The 25,644-nt window shown below is 40.8% G+C and overlaps 1 protein-coding gene across 6 annotated transcripts in view; it reads left to right on the forward strand.

Annotated features, from left to right (window-relative positions):
- PTPRF (protein tyrosine phosphatase receptor type F) overlaps positions 1–25,644 on the forward strand; it is a 376,749-nt gene that overhangs the window by 163,765 nt on the left and 187,340 nt on the right. For all 6 annotated transcript variants that reach the window (XM_058842176.1, XM_058842175.1, XM_058842174.1 and 3 more), the window contains 2 exons: positions 18,683–18,828; positions 21,464–21,605. In XM_058842176.1, coding sequence (XP_058698159.1) covers positions 18,683–18,828; positions 21,464–21,605 — 288 coding nt within the window. The remainder of the gene's footprint in view (positions 1–18,682; positions 18,829–21,463; positions 21,606–25,644) is intronic.

Consider the following 25,644-nt stretch of genomic DNA (forward strand, 5'->3'; position numbering starts at 1 on the left):
TTAACATAATAACTGAATGTGAGGTGATGTGTGGAAGCAGAAGTGGGAAGTGTCTTTCCAATGTTTTAATGTTAGTAGTGTGTGTAGCAGTCCCGTGTAGTGGGAGCCCCATTGAACAGCTTTTCCTTTAGAGAGCCAGGGGTTCTGAAATTTTAACAGTTGTAACACCCCCACTTTGTGATGCACTGTGTGAGCATGGGGAAGTACAGCAGAATTGTTTGTCTTGCAACCAGTAGAGTGGGGAAAGTAAATGGTTGAAATCTGGTTAAAAAATAAAATAGAAGATGTGTTGTCTAGCCAGAGGTGTGTGGGGACTGTGACAAACACCAGAGAATAACACTGTTCAGGGGTATCTGGGAATAAAACTCCTTAGGGGCTTGCCACTCCTTGAGCTAGGGTTGCAAGATGTGAAAACATTGGAAATAATTGTAAGTGAAGTTTATTTGGAAGGGATGCTAGTGGCTGCTAGTCAAGTAATATTTCTGTGTAACAGAGATAAATTTGCAGGTTGATATCCTGCGCTGTTCACATGGTCTTGGAGGTATTGTGAGAAGTCATCTTTCATTAGCAATGGTCATGCTTTATGCTTACAGCACAGAGCTTGTACATGGTTCTGAACTCACTGAAACATTGGAGAAGTGGACTGACTCCTAAATGTAGCCCTTCCTGCTAAAGGAAGGTAGCAAAAAATTCTATCTTCTGATGAGGAAAGGAGTGCAGCATCATGGGCTGGTGTCTGGGTGTACAACACACTGGTACTGAGCTGGAGAGGGGATTCTGGAGCATCAGATGTGCCAGGTGAGGTGGGGGGAGATGGGTTTGTTTGGCCTTAGGATGAGATGGATGGAAATGGGCACTCACTGCTCTCTTCAGCTGCCTGATGGGAGCGGGTGGAGCAGAGGGTGTAGAGCAGCAGTAGTCAGGCTCTTCTGGCAGGTTTGTGGTGATATGATGAGAGCCAACAGAGACATAAGCTCCAACATGGGAAATAGTGATAAGCTAGAATAATGATGTTTTTTTTAAAATTCCCCTGCCATGAAGATGGCCAAGTGTCATACCAGAGCCCCAGGGATGTTTTGGAATGGCCACTGTTGAAAATACTCCAAGCTTGACTGAATGGGGCCCCAGGAAACCTGATCCAGCTTCGGAGTTGAACACAGCTTTGAAGTTGGCAGTGCTCTAAGTGGGTGTTTGGAAAGGATGACCTCCAAAAGTCCCTTCCAAACTAAATTGTTGTGTGAATCATAAGCTCTTGACATGCTCAAAACTGTGGCAGGGTGTGTGTGTGTCTGTGTGTGCACAGAACGTGTTAGATGAAACAAATTCAATGTCCATTTTGTTTAATTTCTTTTGTTATTTAATCCTCTGCATTTGATTGCGCTCCAATTTTTCTTTCATCTTTGAGACATACGGATGGAGTAGAGCTCAGTGTTTGTTGTAGCCAGTCCCTGCTGCTGCAACATGCATCCAACCATATCGAGGAATCCAATTAATAAGTCTATTGATGTGGTGATTAGCCATGTTTGAAAATAGTGGGTTTGTTTATTTAAACGTGGGCTCTGATGGATGCATGCAGTCAGAGTGTCTGCCATCTTTAGTCATCCACTTGCTCAATATCTGTCATAACAGATGAGTTTAGCAGAGATAAGGTGGAGAGACAGAGGAGATTGTATTGAAGTTCAGTATTAATAATTGAAGCACGCTTTTCCTCTTGGAGGGCAGAGCAGACTGGAGGAGGCTGTTTAACAAGGTGGTCTATTCTCATTCCTCAGGCCTTCCCAAGGTTCAGCTGGACATCACCACCACTCAAATGATCTAGTGTTGGTGAGGGTTCCACTTCAAGCAGGAGGTTATAGTGGAGACCTTTTGAGGTCCCCTCCCAGCTATGGTTTTACGGATGGAGTCTTTTCCATAAAGAATGGAAGAAAATAGTTTTCTCCCCTTTCTCACCTGTATTGTTGCAGAAGTGGTTCCAGGTTCCATGAGGACAGTTATATCTGATCCAACTTTCAGATGTACTGCATTTTTTTCCACCCTTTGCAGGTGTACCAGTCAGAAGGTATCTGAAAATACATAGTTTTCTCAAGTAATTAGGACAAGAATATTTTAGGAAACTGTCACTTGCTTAGGTGAGGGGAAATACAGTCAAGTTTGTTTCAGCATTTTCTCTGTTATTCAGCTTGGCCTATAGCACTGGACATTCAGGTTCAGGGTGTCACTTTTGGCAGGCAGAGCACATTCTGGATTCCTGGTGGTGGATGGCAAGATGTCTTGCCCTTTCAGAGAGCAGTTATCTCAGCTGAATGGTCTTGGCTGCTTGTCACCAAAAGTTAATTAAAAATGATGATAGAAACAAAACCACTTGTCTTCCTCTTAAATTCCTGATACTAAAAAATCTAAACTGCAAGCTTCTAATATTTACATAGGATATATTGGCTAAGATGTTAATAATACAATTTTATATGAATTTATATAGAAAGTTAGTGGAAGGATAGAAAAAAGTAAGCTCTAGCAAGTGTGTGTCACTACTACTGCTTTGCTATTGCTTTCTCCAGATAACAGCCCTTTTGAAATTCCTAATGCAGCATTTTCCTTGTTTATTTCATAAGTGGAATGGTCTTCTCAATGTTAAAGAAAAAGCCACAACACAATGAAACACAAAAGGGTTGCAGTACTCTGAGTCACTTAGCTACATTCAGTCTATTTAAATTATGCCAAAATGGCAGCAAACCTGGATTTTAAGGAAACTTAAGAATTCTGAAAGAGGAATTATTGAGCAAATGGCTCAAACAGTTGAGATCTGATTCCTCAATAAAACGATGAGCAAAGAATTGGAAGAGAGAAGGAGCATAAAAAGAATATGCATTTCTCCTTAATCCTGCTTGACAAGTCCTAAATTCAGGTTTCTCCTTCCTGTGCAACTGCAAACTCACACTTGGGCAGCAGTGAAGCAGCGATGAAGCTGTTTCTGTCCTCCTTCCTTCCTGTAGCACGCTTGACAATGTGTGACAGTCCTGCATTTAATTTAAGCTGTTTTCATTTTAGCAGTCAGCGTTCTGACTGATCTATTCAAGAATCATTATTCCAAGAAGGAAAAAAAGACACCAAATCTCTGCATCCAAGAAGGAGATAATAGTCAGAAAGGCACCTCCTGAGTTTTCTGCAGTTCTGAGGTCTGTGTTAAAGAACTGCTGTCCTTCTGCCCTAGGTTTCCTAACCAGCCAGCTGTTCTGCTGTCCAGAAGGGATTCCACAAAGGGTGAGCTTGGTTGCAGGCCAGCCTATCAATGCCTAATGGCATTATGTGCAGTGTGGATATAGTCAGAAACCACTCTGCATGAATTACATACATGGGTGCCTGTTAATACAGTAAGAACACCACTAAAATTGCCCTGTGTAACTTTGTGAAGTCCAGTTATTCATAGGTGGAGTGCCAAATTAGCAAAAAAAGTGGCTGTAATATTAATAATAATCGCAGCAGTCTGAAAGATAAATCCCTGCCTGCTGCAGTGTCACTGTTGAATTTTTAGTACTTTCAATGGGGCTTTCTAATACTTGGAATTTAAAACACTGCCCCCCAAATATGATTTGGTGCAACTCAATGAAGACACTTAATAGAAGATGCCTGAAGTAGGAGACTGTCTTTCCCTAGGGTGATGAACTGGTGTGTCACTTCTCTCTGGGATGTGGCAGTGTGATGGCTTCACAACACCAAGACAGTTGGAAGTTTTAAATTAATGTGTGATTAATTTCCATACTGTCATCATCCCTTCTCAAACCTTTAATTCATATGCTAGCTTTATCACTAATAATAGTGGTAAAATGCTTGGCTGAAGGAATTGTTCATCTCAGATTATGACTGGTGCTGTTGGGTTATTTCAGCACTTTGCAAATTGTGTTGTCAGCCTTGGTTTTATGGTCTAAGCACAGAGAATGTAGGCAGCTACTCTTGTGCTGGTGGCTGTGTTCTCCCAGATTACCATTCATCTGCTTTCCTACCTTTATCTCACATTTAATTATCTGAGATTATATTCTAGCAATGCTGAATTTATATGTTCTGTATGACTCGACAGCATAGTTTCAATTTTGTGCGGTAACCATGCCTTTGAGGCTGACAGCGAGTCATAAATAAACTTTTTTGTTCCATAACCATGATTAAAATGGAGATCTGGACATGTACTTGAATATGAAAGTGCAAGGGCAGGTTTCCAAGTAGTCTTGTTAACAAACACTTCTTGCACATGATCAGCGGAAGTGCAAGTTTTCTTGAAGCTTGAAATGGTATTTCATGAGGATATTGTAAATGTGATCTTATAAATTAAACTAAGACCAAATGGGTTCTTGGTTCAGTTTAAATTATACAGAACAATTGACAAAAGCCATATCCAGCTGCGTAAGTTAATTTTTTAAAAAAGAAAAAAAACTGTGAGTGAGAAAAAAACCGTAGTAAGATGATGACTCTTGAGATGCCCAAGCCCAAATGCATGTTTTTAATAAAATGATGGTGATAAGCATTATGGATTCTATCATAAGAAAGCATGAAGCAAATTCAAAAAATTCTGCAAGAATCAACAAACTATCTTTTTCTCTTTTTTTTTTTGTTGTTTTGTTCTTTTTTTAAAAAGAGAGCTTTAGTCAGTGGAGTCTCAGGGGTTATGTAAGACAGAAACACTTCAGTGTTTTAAGAAGGGTGTAAAAATGGATCTGAGATACATTTTGGAGGAAGGAGAAAGAAGGCACAGAGATAGAACATAACTTTTCTCAGCTAAAGGATCGTGTTTAGTACACAAACAAGTGAATATGAGTAACAGCAAATGACTTTAAAAACGAGTCTGTTTCCCCACAATGCTTCCATGACCATAATTTTGGAACAGTTTTCCAGTGAGAAGTATGGCTGAAACTCAAACCTATTTTAAGCTGGTGCATGATCCCTTTACAGAAGAGGTTGTGCATTGCAGACCTGGAGAGGCTGTGGGACAGGACTGTACTTGAGAGAGCCTCTTCAGCCCCCTGTGTCTGTACATTTTGGCTGTCCCATGTCACACTTGCTCTGACAAGCTTCAGTGCTCAGTTGCTGCTGCTTAGTGTTAGTGTTTCAAATTCCTCTTTGATAACAGTGACAGGCAACAACCCATTTGATACCCTGTTGGTGTAACTAATTCCAGCTCAGCAAATGGGGAGCCCCCCTTTGATAAACATTTATTCTTGGAGAACACAAGCAGAGTTGGCAGGCACCTACCTTCAAGTCAGACTTTAAAACACAACATGAAATTCAACGACTGGTGATAGGCAGGGGATTATTCCTGCACGGATAATTCCTAAGCAAGATCCATTTGCCTATATAAAGGTATGCTATCCTCACTGTTAATAGACCTGAGCGACTAATAAAATTCACTTGAGGCAGGCATAATTGGACAGGTTCTTTTGTCTCATCCTGTTCTTTCTAGGCTGCGTTACTGTTTAGCAATGTGCTGACTTGCAGTAGGTAGAAAAGGCTGACGTTCTTTCATGCCTCAGATTCACACAGAGATTTGTGTTTTACCCCAGTGTATGTCCTTCACAAAACATACTGGGATGTCATATCCCCAAGGTGAAACAGTGCTTTCTTCCTCTTGCATGCAAAGCCCAAGAGGTGCAGTTAATTTTCTCTGAGGTAGCTTGTCTTCCTCTTTGCTGGTCTGGATTTTAGTTCAGCAAATTGAGTGTGAAGCCAGGAACTTTGGGACTCAGTCAACAAAGCAGCGATGGGTGAGGGAGACTTAGACACAGCACTTCAGGAGACAGTAGTCTTCACAAAGAGCTTTTAAAAACAAGATGAACCTTGCAGGTTTGACGTCTCTGTGTGTGTCCCTTAAGTTTGTAGCATATGATAGTTTTGTCCGGCAGTGAGAATGAAATTAAGTGATGTAGGCAAACACACTTTGGCAATTACAAATACGGCAAATCTCTGTAAGCGGCATACTTGTCTTCTGGCTCTTGTAGCATTTGCAGCCTTCCATGTGTTCATTCCCAAACCCAAGACACACAAACATCTTTGCAGGCTGCAGAAGTTAGTGTGAGAGCTGGTATTCCCAGTTCTGGGTTCTCCCTGATGGATTTACCCTGGTAAATGTGTGGCAAGGAGTCAAGCCCTCACAATGCCTGGGAGCCTCCTGTGATCATGTGAATCATGCACAAAACTGGGACTTACTGCTGACATGAGGAGAAATGTGGAAGAAAATGCTGGAGGTCTGGGTTGAGGGAAAATGGAATACTATCTACAAGTAGGTTATGGCTAGAAGTATAAACATGAGTTACAGTGCATGCAGAGAATACAAACCAAAAACTGGCGGGAGCTACTGGATACTCTTCATTGTTCACAGACATTCCCAGTCTTTGTACTGAGCTCCTGCTTGGTAAACATTACTCTTCAGGCACTCTGCCAGCTGACACAGCTCAGGGCTCGAGTGCAATCGGAGCAGTAAGGTTCTCTCATAGAAAGCAGTTGCTGAGTGGTACCCAGCCTGAAAGGCCATGTCAGGAGTGCCAGTTTCTCTGAGTTTAGTCATATGCTGTAACTTCCTGCCACTGCTTTGTTGGGTTTTGGTCTGCTAATGTCCTAGGAATTGTTACTGCAGGAGTTGGTGCCGCAGTGGGGTCTGTAACTTGCAGCAGGACTCCATGGTGAGCAAGGACCATGTACTCCTAAACAAATGTGGATTATACTTTTGGTGTTTTTAACTAGGGAAGTTTGTTTTTGGGTAGCAGGCAGTGTTCTGGCTTGGTGAGAATAAAGTACACTGTCTGAAATACCCCCTCCTTGATGGAATACATACGCTGCTTTGCCAAGATACCTTCTGCAGTGGCGATGTCAACTGGCTTTCCCTTTTCCCAGAGATACAGATATTGTCAGAGGTGCTGAAAAAGAGATAAATCATGACGTAGAAGATTTTTCTCCTTTAGACAGGTCAGTCCCTGCCGAGCTGCTGTGGAGCCTGTGGTGTAACTGGGTTGCTCAGCAGCCCCAGTGCCACCCACTGGGGTGGCTCCCCAGCCCCACAGGTGCTGTGTGCAGCCTTTCCTCCGCAGTGCACCCTCCAGCCTCTACACACATCCTCCGCCAGCTCTGGAGGTTCAAACTCAGTACCTTGTGGTCCCATTACCTGATCTGTTAGGCTTCAGGATATACCTGGTGGCCACAACAACTTTTTAGAGCAAAATGTGGCAAATGGTAACTTCTCCGTGTGGACTTGGGCTTTCTGCATTTCTTGCAGCTCTGTGCGTAATTGGGTGAAATCATGTAGAAGTTTGAAGCGAGTAAAAGGCCACAGAAAAATAAATTCTGGAACCATGCCTGGTAGCTGGAGATTTAAGAAACTCAGTTTAGAAGCAGAGGCTGAGCTGATTGTCTACACAGAGAAAAGTTATTAAAGTGAAAAGAGGTTTTCATTTTATCTGTTAAATTCATACCACAGCAAGGAGTGGATGCTAAAAAAACTAAATCAAGAATGCAGCGAACATGAAGGTGATTAATTTTGATGCTTTTCTAGAACTCACTCCTTTCTGAACCAGAAAGCCTTAGGTAGTGGAGGGAACCAGGCATCTCCTGGGATGAAGCACCTGCCCTTAACTGTACATGCTCTGTGCACAGGGCAGAGCTGGGTTGTGACAGCTGTGAAACTCTACATCTCTGGTGTCTGTCAGTGGTTTTCTTTACTGTGGGAATTGATCATTCATCAGGTTATAAGGAATGAGAAGTTTTCCATGTACATACGGAGCCATTTTGGGAGAACTCAGGGGTGTCCTGCACAGGATACAGTAGCTTGTGGAATTTTCTTGGCTCTACCACATCTTGGTCTCCCTGCAGTCCCCAGGCACTATGCAGTGTGGCTGTGAACTGTGTAGTTCTTGTCTTTCTGATGGGGAAGGTTGGAACTGCTCAGCAGCCCCCTGTCAGCACAGTCTGGCTGCCAGGTGGAGGTAGCCCTGACACTGAAACTCTGCTCAAAGGGCTTCTCAGTTGTGTGAGGCTCTGTGCCTTCATTTAGCCATTGCAAAAGTACATCATTACTGGGTAAAAAATGCTCAATGGTGTCTCCCAGAAGTGTTCAGACCTTCATTTTTGAACCTCTATCCAAACTTCCAAGGAGTCTGATTTGGAGGAAGCTTTTTAATGGGGAAACAGACCATTTTTACAGGGAATTTCAGGAAAGACTGAGTCAAAACAACTGAGACCCTGAGATTAGTTTTTTAGAGCATGGCACTGACAACACCATGTTATGGTGTTAGGGTTGTGGGTTTAATACCTATGCGAGCCATTCACTTAAGAGTTGGACTTGCTGATCCTTGTGGGTCCCTTTCAGCTCAGAACATTCTGTGATCTACTTCTTTTTTCTTTCCCCTACTTGAGAGTATTTTGCTTAGGTATCTAGCTCTGTGCTCTGGTAAACATTTAAATGTGGAAATTATATTTCTTGGTTTTCTGCAGACTGTACTACAGCTGCTGCATGATAAAACAGTTGACACAAATAGTGAAAACCAAAAAAATTACTGTATTACAGAAGTGCCAGCGTACACCTGCTATTATTAAACAGAAAGTCTTCCTCTTCACCAGGAGATGAGGCAGGAATTTGGTTCTTTACTACAGGAGGAGGACAGAGCAACATACAGTGGCATTAAAATGAAATGCAGGTCCCTTCCTGAGAGCCCAGAATGCCTTTGCTTTAGTAACGAATATTCTGAAGAGGTCACTTATTCTGGCTCCCAGTTCTGTTAGAATCATTCTACTATGATATCTGTTTGCAAAATAAGGTTTGCACTCAGTTTTAATTCTTAAAAGCAGAGGAAAAACCTGAGCTTGGCAAAGCCTTTCGAACTGCTGAATCAAGAACTAGCTGCTTGCAAAAAAAAGGATTAAAACCTTTTAATCCTTTTGTGGTTTTTTTTTTAAAAAAAAGGTGTTTAATGTGGTAGTCATGCTGGCAAAATTAATTTTCATGTTTTTTCAAGCACAAGATTTCAGTTTTGTCTGTTTCCTGGTTCCGCATATCTTAGTGGGTTCTTTACACTATGCAATATGCTTTATTAACATTGAAGTTTTGAAGAAATTTGCAAATAACAAAATGCGGATATGGAAGGAAAATAAGTTGCTAGGAGCAGGCACAGCTGTTCTGTGCTGCATTAGGCAGCGTGGTGATGACTTGATTTTAAAGCCCCTTAGATGGGGGTTTTATTCTCTTGTCCCTTGTACATATTGTGTGCAAGAGAGAGGCAGCCTGAATTCAGGTGCTGAATTTTGTGTATGATTAAATGAATGTTCTATATGTATGCATTTGAAAGCCCTTAAGTGAATGTTATGTAAATGGTGATAATTGGAGACTGTCTCCCTGCAATCCTTTCTCAAGCTGAGTAAGGTCTAAGGCCAAAGGCCCAAATGCTTAATTGTATTAAACACAGAGGCTGAAAAATTTATTAACTCAGAAAGTGTGTATTACCCAGTTAATTGGAAGTGCCTTTAAGCTATTACCAGGTGGAAATTTGACTTCAGGTTTCAGTTTTAAATTAAGCAGAAAACCATTCTGTGAGGCTGCTGGAAGATCTGCAGTTAGAGCAGCGCTTCTCTGCTCTCCTTTGTTTTTCTACTCTGTGTAATGCTTAGTATAAATGCTGGGAAGTTAAAGCTGAACCCATATATAGCTCTGGCTTTTCCCCAAAATATGTAACAGGCTGCACAAAAAGCTCTGAGTGCTCTAGGGAAACGTAAAAGCAGAAGAAGAGAAATGAAGGCAACCTCAGGTTCTAGAAGGATGTTTTACTGGGCTGTTTTTCTGCTGTGTTTTTAATCAGTATTCTTCAGTTGTGTGCAGGACTGCTTTATGCTTCTTCGAATATTTTTCTTTATTTTGGTTATGTGTTACTTCAGATATTGGAAGCAAGTAAGAATGATGTCATAGTAGAGGGATTGATTTATTTCCCTCTCAACCCCTTCCCATGGATGAGAGTCAGTCAAAGCCAAGGGATTAGCCAGAGTTAGGGATTTTCTTACTAAGATGTAAAGCAGCTCACACTGATAGCCAGCCAGGCACTTTGAGAAAGACATTGCAATTACAACAGCCTGGAAAAATAACGGAGAAAATTTGCCACCCTGTGTGCAGAATCTGTAGGCCCCCTGCAGATGTGATATGGAGAAAAACCACCTCCCTACTGCGTTAAGGTCTAAGTTGTCTGCATAAAACTCCACAAATAAATCAGCACCCAGAACGTGCCTTGCACAGCATCCTCGTCTGATGGCTGCCTGAGACAATTCTGATTCAGTAACATCAGTTAATTTTAGGCGTTTAAACTTTGTCAACAATTTCCATGATTCATAAAGAGACAGAATTAGAAATTTACTCAAGTGCAATACTATGATGACAGGCTGTTGCTGTAGTTTATTAATATCCAGTAATCATGGTCTTAACACTTGAGTGAGCTAATGGCTTTTAACCCATATTGCTGTGAAATAAGCAGGTTTATTCAAACATCACCATTTAACAGGGAAAGCTGAGTTTCTGTTGGTGAAGGGTTGATTTATATGTAACTGTCCAGACATGGAACTAAAAGAACACAGGACACAGGAGGTCTTAAGATGTTTCTTCAGGAAGAAATTTAAAAATACTTGATTTTGACTTAAACTTGTGAGTATGAATCCTGTGTTGGGGAAAGAGGGCTTGAAAACGCCTGTCTGGGTGTGGAGGTTCCTGCTGTGTGTCTGCAGAGACATCTCCACCCTGTCAAAGGCTTTGCCTTTAGATTGGACTTGTGCTCAGGAAAGAGCCTCTTTGCCAAGATGGTGAAGAAGGAGGAGCTGAAGATTGTCGGAATTTCTGAGCTTAAGTCATTACAAATGTTGCTAAAAGGGTATTTTTAACCTTACATGTACCCTTGCATTCTCCTTTAGTTAAGCTTACTCCAGATAAACAGAGCACAGTGGGTCTTGCCTGCTGAAATGAATGCCTCGAAGCTTAGTTCAGTGTGTTTCCTGCTGCTGTTTAGGGGAGAAGCCAGCTTCTGCTGGATGGCTGCTTTTGTTATTTTTGTAATGTAATTTTTTTACTGAAAGTTACAGAGGTCATTGAACATGTTAAAAGATCTACTTCTTGGAATTTTGGATATTAATCATTCACTTTATTTGATTTCATTTTGTACAAACTCAAAAGTTATCTCTGAGTAACTTCATGGAAGTCTGGAGAAGGCGGCGAGGAGAAATGCAACTTGCTCTGAGATAATGTTTGTAGATTTGATTATAATGGACATTCACACTTGAAGCTGTAAAACTCAACCACTAAAATTGGATTGAAATAGCAGAATCATTTGTCCTAGCTGTTGGGAATCTCTTAAGCATTAAAACGTAATAAAATCAGACTGTAAAAAAAGAGAAAATATGCAGGTAACATGAGGTAACCTGTAATTCAGATAGATCTGAGGAATATGTTGAATTCGGAGTGCCATTTTCTGTGATTGGGGTGCTGTTAAGTATTTTTTTTTAAGTGGATAGGGGAAAGGGTTATGATCCATACCATGGATAAAAAGAAAATTGTGTAATATCTGAACATGCAACACCCCACCACATAGATTTGCATTTATTTAGTAAGTACTTTGCACCAAACAATAAAGGCCAAAAGGTTCATTTACAAAGTGCTATCATCTTAGTGAAATAAAACCAAAATAGAGGAAAAAAGGAATGAATCAGCATTGTGCTCACTGAGACCCACAGAGGCTTTCCTAAGCTGTTGTTTAACAAATGTTATTACAAGGCTCAAACAGGCTCTTCCTACATATAAATTATCCAAGAACAAAAAGTTTGAAAAATTTTATTTTGCCAAACAGTATTTCTGCTAATCACAAAGGGGCAGGAACTACATTTAAACAATGGGTGGGTATATTGCAAGGAAAGCATAAAGATACTAAACATAAGGATAGCTGGGGAGCCTCCTGACTTGTCTCCTGCCCTGCAATGGATGCTTAAGAGAAGAATCACCGAGTGGCTTTCTCCAGATTATCTTTCCATCCATGCACTGATATCAATCATCCAAGATCATAAAGAAAACACTGAAAGAGAAATACTTCAGCTGTATATAAAACCATGGGCCACCTCTGTCTTCTAGACCACTTCATTTCCACTTCAAAGTCAGTCATGAACATGAGAAAGTCTGTGTCATTGTTGGTTTCTTCCCAGTGTTATAACTGAGCCACATCATCATATTTGTCCTGACAGCAGCCATGTGAGAACAGCAGGTTAGTTTAACAAAGGAAGGTGAGGCACAGTTGAGCCTTTGTGTATGTGACAGGGAAGGTTAAAGGCAGGGATTTAAACCTGAATTTCACAATTTCCAGGCTCAGGAACTGATTTCATTGTGATCTGTTCATTCCAGTGTCAATAATTTCTTATTATCCATTTAGCCCAGGCAGCTAAATAAGATTGCCCATGCCTATCGTATGTCCTTATCCAGTTCATCTTATATTGCAACTGTAATTTTTTTGTTCACAGAGGAGTCTGCTTCCAATCTTAATTTAGCTCAAGTCGTAAAAGCTTTTGGATAAAAATATAAGCTTTGCTCTCCTACAACACAAGTCTTATTTTTGGCTGCCCATCTATTTAGAGTAGTGAGAACTTGCACCATGAGGACAAAGATTTTTTTTCTTTAAAACCTCTCACAGCAGGTGGGCGTTCATAGAACACTTAATTGCAGACATGTTCAATAATATATTTTTCCTCAAACCTGTGTGTGACCCTTTCGAAAAATGGTATCCACAAGAACAGAAGAAGCATTATGTTGCCAGTTCTTGAATTAAAATTTTTGGATGGAGAATACTTGATCTGGGTACTAAATACTGAAAATTCATCAGGATTCTGTTTATTTTTCCCATTTATTTTAAGAAAATGATGAGTCTTTGAAATTAAACAAGTTAACATTTGTTTATATTATATTTATATTGGCATATATTATGCTTCAGCCACTTGAGATTTTTGGCTATTATAGAATTACAAGGAAACATGTTTTCTATGATATTTGTGTGCTTAATGTGTTTCAAAATGCAAGCATCTGTGGTAAATACCCAGGACCTAGCATTATTTTTCAAGGATCTGGCTAGTATTCAAGTCAGGTAATGCAGATTGTGTGTTACTCCTCAAAGACTATGGTTCACATAAAAGACACCTTGCCAAGTCAGAGGGAGGCTACACCTCTGTCCTCAGCCTTGAAGGAAATCTGACAAGGGATGCTTTCCTCGCTGGGAAAGTCCTTTGGGTTCACTAAGAAGCCGCACAGCCTAAAAGCAGCTCATGTGATGAAGTGACTCTGAACTTACCTGGTAAAGAAGGTAAAACCTTCTTTAAAGGAAGGAAAAGGGAACTGAAATTTTACTCTTCTGCTACAGATGTTTGGTAGGGCAGATTTTAAAACAGAGGCTGAAATGGTTTTCTGATTTATAAGAATTGTTCCACAACGAATTTTCCAGAATAGCAGGGAGCAACAGTGATTTTATATATAACATAAAGGTGAGAGAGGCATCTTCATGGCTGTGCCTGAAGGTTCTGAGGTGCCCTGCAGGAAAGGTGTCAGTGGCTCTCCAGGAAACCAGAGGTTCTGTCTTTGAGGGCTTCAGGTTCCCCTCCCAAACCCGTCACACTTTGTTTTGCAGGGAAGGGCAGACAACAGCCATATTGGTTAGAGAATCCCTGGCTGTGTCTGGCTTTCTTTGCGTGTTCTTGCTGACCTTTTAAAATACAATGCAAAGGAGCTTTTCTTTTGAACGTGTCACACACCCAGCTCAGGACACTGCATGAGTTTTCTGCTATTTTTCCAGGATAGTTCAGTAGAGCAGTGTGTGCCTAAATCTCTGCAAGCATCTCGTCCATGCCATGAGGCCCTCCTTGGGATTCACTTTATGGAATTATCCACAAATCAGTGCTTGCTCGGCAAGTGGCTTTTTCAACACTACCAAATGTGAAAGTCCTTTTCTTCTGAAATGTTGCTTCTTGGTTTTATTTTAATTTCTCAATGGAGAGCATGTCTGAGCAAGTTGTTATTTTTCTGCCCCCAGCCAAATAAGATGAAGCCAGTTTCTTACAAGAGAAAGAAATACTCTCTTTTTTACAGTCTTCCTTGTCAGAACTGTGTTGTTCCCATAAGCTGTCTAGAAGAATTTCGTTTTGAGCAAAGACCAAACAGGGAAAATTTCAGCCAAGAAGGTGAAAGTTTTCCTGTTCTCCTGCCCTGAAGCTTATGAGTGAATAGAAATAAGAGCACTGACTTCTACTCCTGGTGTAATAGGAACTTGTTTTTGAAGTGAGGAGCAAGAATTAGTTCAGAGGGTGAGGCCTGAATGTGCTCCAGGGATCTGTTACTGAGCAGAGAGGCTAGGGAGAGAGACTGGAGTAGTTTGTATTCAGGGGAACTGTGCTAGTCTGGAGTTGTTACTCCATGTGATGGAGTAAGCAGAGGTGGGTGTGATGGGCACTCAGCCATCCAGCACCTCTCCCTGCTGTCATCCAAGACTTGCTCAGGAGGTTCTCTCAAGCTGGTATTTGAGAGATTTGTCTTTGAAATACAGTATCTCTTTTTCCTTTCCCCCCCCACTCCTTAAGCTTTCAACAGAAAATCTTCAGCCTTGGTCCATAGGTTATCAGGGAAAGGACAGGTTTTCACTGAAAAAGACACATCAGTTCCTTGTATTTATATGTAGCCTGTGTAAGTAACAGTTAAATTAAAACTTTGTACGTGAATAATCTTCAGAGTGGGCACTCTGGTCATTTTGAATTTAAGGAGAGGGAAAAGATAACATGTAGGTTACTTCTATATTTTCAGTATATCATTACTTTTTCTGACTGTTTCTAAGGCTACCCTAAGAGTGCAAATGCTCAAAATGGGTTAAACAAGACGATGATCTTGCCCAATCCCCAGTGTTGCCCCTTGGAGGTAACTAGTGATAGTCTCATGGCAGCTTCCTCTGGGCAGTAGGATTGTAGAGATGTTGGTTGGAGGGGAGATGTGGAGGTTGTCTAGTCCATTTAACATGCATTTTTCACAGACACCAAGAGTTTAGAGGATGCTCTGTTGCAATTGTGTTAGCTCTCACTGAGAAGTTTTGGGATTTGCTGTAACAGTTACCAATTGGTATAAAAATATGTATGTTCATGCCTGACTCTATTGTCCTGGGGCCAGGACTCAGGATTATAGGTTTGCTTAATTAGTACTTTCCTTCCATTTCAAAACTTGAGGGCATAGAAATGTTTAAAATGCCTTTGTAGAAAATACCCTTTCTCAGACTGAGAATTTGGTTTATTATATACAGGTGTACTTCTGTGACCAGTCTCAGAGGATTTACATGGTTTCCAGAAATCAGTGTCGCTCAATTAAATGTACAGAGGAAAAAGATTCACTGCAGCAATGTAAAATCAAGACAGAAGGTTTTTTAGGTTTTACTGCAGGTGAACGTTCAGTTTCCTTTTGTTCTGGTTTTAATAGTATTGATTCTTTTAAAATGTACAAAAGTAAAGTAAGTCCTCAGAGTATGTGCTGGGAAGTAAGTATAAAGTCAGAGATCTAATTGCATTTTATTCTTCAAGGACAAAAGTTTTTTGATTCTGCTGTATTTGCCATTTGAAAAAAAATTACACTATTTTACTAGGATCACAGAGTAAATAACAGAAAATCAGAAAACCAAATCAGCTGCTGAAGTGCAATACAAGACATCAGCTCAGCACACTGCATAGCAAAACAGTCAATCACAATGCCATCACTAGCAGCCTGAATGGTAAATTAACATTTCTCTGGAATAGATGAGAGGTGAATAAACAGAGATATATGTAAATACAAACTAAGTAGAAATAGACATGATTATAGATGAGTAAATATGTGGAATCAGCATCAGTTAAGCAAGCAGACTTAATAATTGCTTGCTGTTCATGTCAGGACAATGTGCCAAAGTCTTTAGACAGCAGCCATCATGTCTTAAAAGGCATTTTCTGAGTTTTGAGCATGGTCTTGGGGCTCTCTTCACCAAGGATGGCAAAAACACCTTTATGAGGAATTTCTGTGGTGAGGCCAGGTCTGTGATACTCCTTCACAGAAGCTTATTGAGGACAGAGCATGTGTATCCGCTTCTCCACGGGCAGTGCTGACCTTGGTGGATCCGCCATCCGCCAAGGCCTTTTGGAAATCGGGCTGAACAAGCAGCAGTGGCAGAGGTCCAGGTCTGCATTGTGGTGTCTCAGCTGTGACCTCCAGATGGGCTTGGGTTGGGACTGGCGTGTCCCCACGTTGGTGCTTGGTGGCTCCCCAGCACAGCCCGTGTTGAGCATCGGGTGCAGCAGGTTTTGAAGGGTTCAGCTGTCCTGCTGCCCCCGCAGTGACTGACCTCCAGCCCCCTCTGCTGTGTGTGGCTGCAGCTGCTGGGTGCCTCTCCAGGTGCTGATGATGTGTTGGCCTTGTCCCTCACTCTGAAACCAGCGCGTTGACCTCAGCCAGCTGCCAGGAAATACCTGCTTGGCTGTGGTGTTTCCATGGGCTGCAAGGGAGTACCTGCTCAGGCACCTCGAGCTCTGCACACCCCTCTGGCTAGGTGCTCACATGGCTGTTTTCTCACACTTTTTACCTCACTCCTCTCACCTGTGAGGTGTTTTGCCCTTTTTGAACCTGTTACCACAGAGGCACCGCCATGACAAGCCTGGCTGTGCCATGCTGTGGGGCCGCAGTGGGACTGCTGTGTGCAGCACAGGGCAGCCCTGACCTCTCTTCACAAAGACCATTTTGCAGTGCACCCTGACACTCTTCACCCTAGTGGTGCCATGTGAGAGAAGCTAGAAGCATCCTGGGGCTTTGGTTGTCTCCCTGGCCAGGGACACATGCACTGGAGCAAGGCAGAGCCTGGTCTCTGGGCTTTGTCAAAAGCAGGAGGATTGAAGTCGTTCACTTGGAGTGGCTGTGTGTGTTGTCACACCATGCAATGCTGTCAGGACAGGGCTCAGCATAAGCAGTTAGTGTGGGCTAAACCAGAAGGTGGAACTGGGGTTGAGGAGGTGCCACAGTATCAGCCAAGTCTCCAAGAACTGCAGTTTAGGTGTGAAATTGTGCTCCACAGTTGCTGAGAGAGAGGTACTTTCTCCTGAGCTCTGCCTGATCCTGCCCTGAGCCACTGCTCTCCGCGCCCTGCTTGGAAAATAAGAAAAAAGCATCATTCTGCCAGGTTAGGTGCCCAAATCTGTTCCGCAGAGGCTTTGATGGCCCTGGAGCTCCTTGTAGGTGTTCAGGTGCCAGTGTCTGGAGGCAGAGGGGGTGGTGGGGAGCAGAGCACTGCCCCTGCCCGCCTGGCTCAGCTGTAACTGCAGCTGCACCCATAGAATTTAAATCTCTCATATGTTAGAAAAACCCATTTAAAGGCTGTCCTCTTTTGGGATTGCTGAATTTGTATCCTTCCTAGATCAGGGAAATTCAGCCCTCGGTTTGTCTAGAGTTTAAAGCACCTGGGCTGACAGCTGCCTTGCCCCCCCTCTCCCTCAAGGACACATTCAAGGATGTGTCTAGAATGTGAAGGTGTGAAACCACCAGCAGCTCTGCTGGGGTCATTGGTTTGTTATCTTGGGGTTGAACAGGTTTCTTCTTTTACTCGGGCTCCTTTCTATGTGCCAGCAGCTGTCTCTGACGTGTTTATAGGTCAGGTTCATCTCTGAGGTAGTTGATCAGAACTGTATTTGAAACATGGCCGTAGTGTGACCTGTGCATGGAATAGCATCATGGGTGGACTCTGTTAACTCTCCCTGTGGAATTAAATGTTTTAGTGCTTTGTAGGAATATGGGATCATCAGATGCTTCTCACGAGGACAAAGCACTGTTTCAAGATGATCCCCAGATCACATACTGCGAAATTTTCCTGTACAGCAAGTACAGAAGAAAAATACAACCATTAAACCTGGATGCACAGTTTTATCCATCTCAATTTGTTATGTAAATCCTGAAGACACAGCTCTATTTCCATGAGATTTTTAATTGATTATTTAAATGTTATATGATACATTTAGTTTTTTCATTTTTGCTGAGTCTTTCATGCCTGAATGCCACTTTGGTTTCTTTGCTGACTTTCACTTCTAGTGATTAGTTTCTTAACAAGCATAGGCTAGCTTCTGCAGGTTTCCAGATACTTAAACTGTAGGATTTTTATGTCAGTCCACATGTAAAATGAAACTAAAGGTTGTTATTTGTATACTTAAAACTATCTTTTAATTTTTATGGATGTGTTAACAGCTTTCAGTAAAACTAATGTCAAGGTATGGTGCATTTCATAAGTTTGGTGTGTCAGCTGTCTGTAATTTCCAGTGCTGTGACCATGGTGTAAATCTGCAAAAATCCATTTATTAAAAAATAAACCATAAAAACTGTTCCAAATTGTCAAATACCAGAATGAATGCCCTGGGGGCAGGGGAGCCTTCTATTGCCCTCATTTATAGGCAAGCCAGATGGACTTCATTCATTTCAGGAGAAAAAGGTACTCAAGCAGAAACTCTCCTTGTCATGTTGCAGTCTGCACTGAATTTGTGTGGCTGAGGCCATTCAACCTGGATTTGTAGTAAGAGCACCAGTTATTTTATAATTTAGATTAACGTGATACATTCCATGCTTATCTGATGTTATGTCCTCATGGAGGTGATTTGGTTATTTTTCCAGGCAAGCCAACATTTATGAAGGCTCCTGAAGATCAGATTGGGATTTCTGGAGGAGTGGCCTCTTTTGTGTGTCAGGCAACAGGAGAGCCCAAGCCTCGTATCACGTGGATGAAGAAGGGGAAGAAAGTCAGTTCTCAGCGGTTTGAGGTAATTGCCAAAAGAAAAAAACCCAAAGCTGAAAATTTGGTAATCAATCTAATCCTCACAGGTCTTAATTGCACAGTAATCATCACTGCAACCTGGGTATCTCTTTGTCACTACAATACAGAGTGTAAAGCTTCAGTGTAAAACAAGTTTCCTTCCCTGCAGCAATGCAATCTATAGAGCAGGTGGTGTCCTTTGAGCGTGATGCTGGAAACACACCAACAGGACATCCTCATACAGAGAATTGGATAGCAGATAAGAGTTGGATCTAGCAGTAGTTTTCTGTTTTCATTGTCAGAATTTATAAGGCACCTCTTTGACCTACAATCCCCAGTGGAATTCAAAGTGAGATGCCAGAACACCACTGGAAATCTTTCAAAATGATGGCTACTGCCATCTCTCCCACAAAGATACTTGGAAGGGGAATAGTGAAGAGTTAATCAATGTCCCTGTGAGCTAAAGTAGGAGAGAAAGGAAGGGAGAAGAGCAGGTGTTAGAAACATCGTTGAAAAAGGGTCCAATTTGGTTTATATTTTACATAGCAAATATATTTTTACTGACTTTCTCCACCTTTTTCTCCGCTTTCCTTTTTTAGTGTCAGGCTCCCTTCTCTAAAACTGCCCTCGCAAATGTGACCCTTCTGCAATTCTGCTGCCTTTCCTCTAATCCCCTGTCTTTGATGTTTTTGCTTTCCTGAATGGAGCAAAGGATGACTTTGCTGCTCAGAATGGATTGATTCAAGTCACCACTTTTAATAATGATTTCGTATGTGAGCAGAAAACCTTGATTAAAGTAATCAGTTTTAATCTTGTTTTACATTGTTATTTTTCTCTGGTAAAGGTTTTGTTGCATAGTAACTATTTAAACATTCTAATTTGTAAGTAGATACAACCTTTATATTGAATTTGGTGCTTTTGGCTGACTAGAGACCTATGCCATATTATATGCATTTATGTGAGCAATTTCACACCTTTGTTCACATCAGTTTGGATGCATAGCTTGTGTCAGGAGATAGTGAATAATTTTTTTTCCTAAGTTAACTATTAATTTTACTTCATTATTAGTCTTAGGGAAAATTCAGAAATAAGTTTAAATGGAGAAAAAAACCAAATCTGATGTACACATGCTAAGTTGTGACAAGAAGAGGTATCCATCATTAGCAAATTAACAACATTTTTTTTCTCAGTATCTGTCTGGCCCTTAGTAGTTGTAGCTCTGTTCCTTTCACACAGTGTTTGTTCAAAGGATAGTGAGGGCAGAAGAGCTTTTCTGCTGTTTCATTTCTTTGCTTTTTAATCCTTATCAGTGAAGTAAATTAATCTCTGTAGCTGACTTTGTCTTGTTTTAAAATTTAGCAGTAGCTCTGTCCTTTGTAAAGATATTTAGTATATTGTCACAGTTTCATGTTTAATTTAAAAATTAGTATTTTTTAAAAATTTAATTCTTTATAGTGTATTATGGTGATATTCATATTTCTCTTTCTTTACCTGCCTGTATTAGGGGTTTCTTCTTGAAACAGAAGGGCTGTTCATTCCAGCAAGAGGAATAACAGATTTTTTAGTGATCTTGGTTACCTTTTGATTTCTTCCTATTTCTCCTGTCACTTCAGAGTCTTGCGGTGCATTGTTTTCCTCCTTCCTGTTCTCTCTCTTTTGATCTTTACGCTGTGAGAAGTGCTCCTAAACAGGCCCTTGGAAATAGGGTGAAAGTTTTGCATGGGGATAGCAGCCCTAAGTTGAATCCATGTCTGGAATGAAGGATCCTTAAGTCTCTTCATCCCTCCCTCAGTTCCCAAGGGCCAGGAGTGGGTGGCATCTGCCTTCCCCTCATGCTATCACTGTCTGCAAATCAGGTAGTATTTCTAACTTTTGCTGCACTCTGTGATAGGAGAAAGGGTGAGTTTGGCATTAATAGTGGCTTGAGGCTGTGCCATCACAGCCTTGCTGTTATGAAATAGCATATAGTGATCCAGCTACTAACTAATAAATACCTTTTTCTACCATGTATAAGTCAGAGTAATGCATTTTGCAGCTTAGCAGGATGGATGGAAAGACAATGATTTATTAAAGACTTAATTTATTATGCTGGGGAAGGAAGTGTAATTACAGCATTGTTGATTATACCAGAGTTGCAAAGTACCCAGTGCTGAGGGACATTAAAACCCCTCACTCTGCTGGAGTTAGCATATGCTGTAGGTGCTGGAGGTTTTATTCAAGTTTTGTTACTGTTTCCCTGGCAATCCCACAGGAGTATATCATTCTCCCTTTCCATCAAGGTGAAAGTTGGCACTAAATTGTTATCAGTGATTAGTAAAATCATTAGTGCAAATATGGCTCAGATGTTTTAAATCATCAGATTCACATCTTAATACCAGCTTGATAATTTGTCAACCTTAATTGATCCATAAAGAACCTCATTGGATCTTCATTTGTTCTGGCCTCCTCAGAGGACAAGTACGTTCTTGACACTGAAATTTTCATGCTACTGGGTTTGGAACACTTAACTTACTGCATGGTTTTTTAGAGCTTACAGGGCTTGTTCTGGATCAGTTTTTGTTCTTCAACCCCTAGATTGTTTTGACTTTCAGTGTTTGTTGCAAAGGCACCAGTAATGAAGTGCTGTCTTTTCATTTTCAAAGGTTATTGAGTTTGATGATGGATCAGGATCAGTTCTGCGGATACAGCCCCTGCGTGTTCATCGAGATGAAGCTATCTATGAGTGCACAGCCACCAACAGTGTGGGGGAGATAAACACCAGTGCCAAGTTAACAGTCTTAGAAGGTAAGGGGGAAGTTTTTGCATGCCTTAAGTGGCAGGAGATGTGGCTTTGGCAGCTACATGTTGATGTGCTGCATTTAAATGGCATGGTGATATTCTAGCTTGATTTGATAAAGCTGTGTTTTTCCTGCAGCAGTTGCTATAATTTCTCCCATAATAGAACATCACATTTTTCAGACAATCACAGAAGGATTGCAGATTCAGGACTGTCTTTAGAGTGTTTTTGTCTCAATCTCACCTGATTGAGAGGTGTCATTTCTGACTTGGAGGGCTATCTACAGAGACAATTGTATACTTTTCTCATCTGTTTGCTTTCATAAAATACCCATCTTCAGGCTATCCAAGTATTGTATCTGCCAATCAGAAACAACCTATGTTGCTCTACCTTCTGGATTAAATCAGCACATAGATTTTCAGGTTACTCATCAGGTTTTCTCTTGATGTGAAATTTAGTTGTGTTTATTTTTGTGAGTTGTACTCACAACTTTTAATTCTGTCTCTCCTGTTAAAGAATATATTTTCCTGCTTGTCTGCTATATGAGCAGGTTTTATTTTGCTTGCTATGTTGTTTCTGCTAAATGTTTGTGGAAAAACTGTTTATTAGATATAAACAGGCTGGAAAACACTTGATTTTTTTAATATTAAAATGTCAGAATTGTTTTCTGCTTTTAAGGAAAGATGGGGTTTTCCCAGCACATCAATGTGTTTTACCATTTCCTTATATATGGGATTTTGTAAATGTACTGAGGTGATACAAATCTGGGGCATTTGGCTGAATGGATTTTTACACCTTGCATTTTTACCTCTTACAACCAGGAAAAGGCTTAGGCAAGTTACTTGTTGTTTATTGATTGATGTAGAAACTTCTAAGTAATGAAAAAACTTGCCTGGAAAGTGTTTATTTTTGTGGGATTTTGAATCAGAAGAGAGTGGTTATCCCAGTGGTGAGTGTGCCAGCCACACATGACAAGTTGCCTATTGTTCCTTGTTCTCCCATCCCCATTTATAGCATACAGGTAATCATATTTTCCTTTCTGCTCTGTGACAAAGAATACATTAAACAACTGTAATGTGCTCAGGCACCGTAGTGATGAGAATCATAGAAATCATTCAATACCTGATGTGATTGTGTATCTTGTTTCTGGAGGTGGGGCATCTTAAAGATCAGCTTGCTCTCCAGTAATAGCATTATTAAGAATAGGATAACAAGTGCTATAGACTTGAAAATTATTGGGGGACAAAAATCACATTCTTTTTGTTACTTCTTGCCTTTGCAGCAGTGTATGCAAGTGCATAAAGCTCAGTGGAGATCTTTCAGCAGTGTACAGATCTGCATTTAAATGCTTCCTGCAACTGGATTTTTGTGATACTGGGTGCTTGAATACCACTCTTCCATGCACATTCCTGTTTCCTTTGGTTGTAGTTGCCTTTATGTATCTTGGATATGTATGCACATGCACACACACGCTAATAATTTATTTGCTCTGTGTTAAGTGTTCAAAGGCCCACAGAGACATGCCTTGAATCAAGGATCACAACAGTATTTCTTAGCTCCATGGTGCTCCTGCTGATTTCCTGATGAGGTAAAGCTTGCAGACCACCACATAAATAGAGAATGTTAGGAAACACCACAGACAGGAAAAGACATGCAGGCACACAATTTAAGAGTTGCAGAAGCAGAAGTCAGTAGCAGTCAAGCACTGAGCCTGCTTTTCTGTTTGGAAAATTTGTTTAATTGGGAATAATGGTAGTTGAACATGATCCCATAAGGTCAAAAATGATCTGCAGACTGAGGGGGCTGTGTTTCCCACTCAAACTGAAGAGTATCGACCCCTTGCTGGGCACTCTTGTAATGGGCAAAATTAAGAAACATTTGCTGCCTAACAATTGGTATGTGCTCATGCATATAGAGTTGTGAGCTTGACTGCGAGGATGAAGAGCTATGTGTGCCTTTTATGTTGGCTTAACTGACAAAGAAGATGGATTCTGTTACGATGTATTTATATTTAAGAAAAAATGTTTTACATTTCCCTTTGCTGAGACTTTTCCACAGACAGCTCTATAATTTTTCAGTCATGTTACCTTATTTTTCTGCACTGTCTGATAGATATTATTATGTTTCAGCATTTTGTGAATACGATTTAAAAAAAATTATTATAAATATTCCTTTGTTTACATTTTGGCGAAGTAGATATTGTCCTGGTTGTGGTTGTTTACTCTCAATGGCTTCCAGAAAATAGTGATAAGTGCGCAAATTCTTTGTTCTGCCATCACTTTTCTAACATTAATTTTGTAGGGGTTTTTGAAAATGACACATTTTGTGTGGAGCCCTTGGTACTCTCAAGACTGTCAACTAGGATTGGATTCTTCTCTCTGCTTTTGGGGTTAAAATAATTTCTGTAATTGGTCTCAGATGGCAGTTTGAATGATACAGATATTCTGCAATTCCTTTCAAGATTTTGACTAATGCAGTGGTCCCTGGTGCATGACAAAGCTTATCATAGACATCCTCGTGGTAACATGCTGCTAAATACACAGCATGTATTGATTTTTACATTAAGAAGCCTTTATAACAATAAGTTTTAATGCTCCTTCACAATTTGGCTTTAGAACATAGGCCTTAACGTTAAATCCAGAAGTCACAGTTAGGATTTAGCAGGCTGTTACTAGATGTCTTTGTAGCTAACTAAGCTGGAGCTTTATTTTATTTCGATTTCAGTGATGTTTTACAGATCAGGAACTCGTTATCCTTTTTAATTGCCAACTTATTTAGTTCTGAATATTAAGAGAGAGGCATGAGTCCAGTCTTCCAGGGGAATCGGGAATTCTCACATAAGTGAATCTCTTTTAGCAGTCTGGTTCCTTACTGCCTTTTTATTCTTTGCTTCCATGTCTCTCATTTTTTCCTTCTAACTGCAGATCCTGTTGTGACCAAACTACGTATACTTTGTGTAACTGGAAATTATTTCTCCTGTTGATAGTAGAAGAAATAGACATGCGTATACCTTCTCTTCTCATTTCTCCTGGGTAGCTGATAAGCTGAATTATGTATGAGTCATATTGAACATTTCTATCTTTTTTCCAATTATGACCTGAAGCAGCACAGAAGTATGTTTCTGCTTGGCAGAGGAGGAAAGCAGAGCAGGGAGGGGGAAGGCTAGAATCAATAAGCTGACACACATTCTCAAGAAAAGCCTCAGGGACAGTTAGTGGCAGTAACAAATTAATAAATATATTATTCAGTGGTAATGTTGAGAATTACAGAACATTTTAAATAGGGAGGTTATATGAAATACAAGTAGGAAAGATGCCAACGTGCGAGAATGTAGCCACAAGCTGATGGCAGGAGTGCAGAAGTCCGTGATGTCCTTCCATGAGACTCCTTGTACGCTCTGCATTGCAGCTGTGTTGGGAAAGGTGATGGTAGCAGTATTTGTCTCAAGTTGCCTGTTCACCAAAGGATGCCTTCAGTCTGTTTTCCTGCAGTTCCCACCCAATGGGAAGATAAGGAAAAGCAGTGGAAAAAAGGTCTTCAGGGGGCAGGGAGAAGTATATTGATTCTTTGGGATAGAAAGGTAGCTCCAAATAAAGTATATATAAGTATAGAAAGTATGTTATCAGTCCCTTTTCCCAGGGCTTTCCAACTGAGACATTCGGTTTTGATTTCCAGAACTGTAAAACCAGTTAATTGCAACTGGTCCTTTAATGCTTTACAAGCAGTCTTTTTTTCACTCCCTTGTAATTCAGAGCATACAGTCATATCCAAGTGACACTAAATATATTCAGTTTCATTTCCCTTTGTTTTTAAGTAGGTTAAATGAAAATACCATCTCCAATTTCCATTCTAGTTCTATGCAAATCCCCTATGCCTCTATCCCAGACTCCTAATCATGTGGCATGTAGTTATTTGCCTGGAGAATGCTGCCAGGCTCCACAGGAGAGCAGCTCCTGGTAAAGAGGACAGACAGAAGAGCTAAGGAAGAGCTGCTTGCACAGTGGGTTTCAGTTTCAGTGTAACCTGGCAAATTAAGTTTTGTTGGCT

Source organism: Poecile atricapillus, chromosome 7, assembly GCF_030490865.1.
Source record: "Poecile atricapillus isolate bPoeAtr1 chromosome 7, bPoeAtr1.hap1, whole genome shotgun sequence".
NCBI lineage: Eukaryota > Metazoa > Chordata > Aves > Passeriformes > Paridae > Poecile > Poecile atricapillus.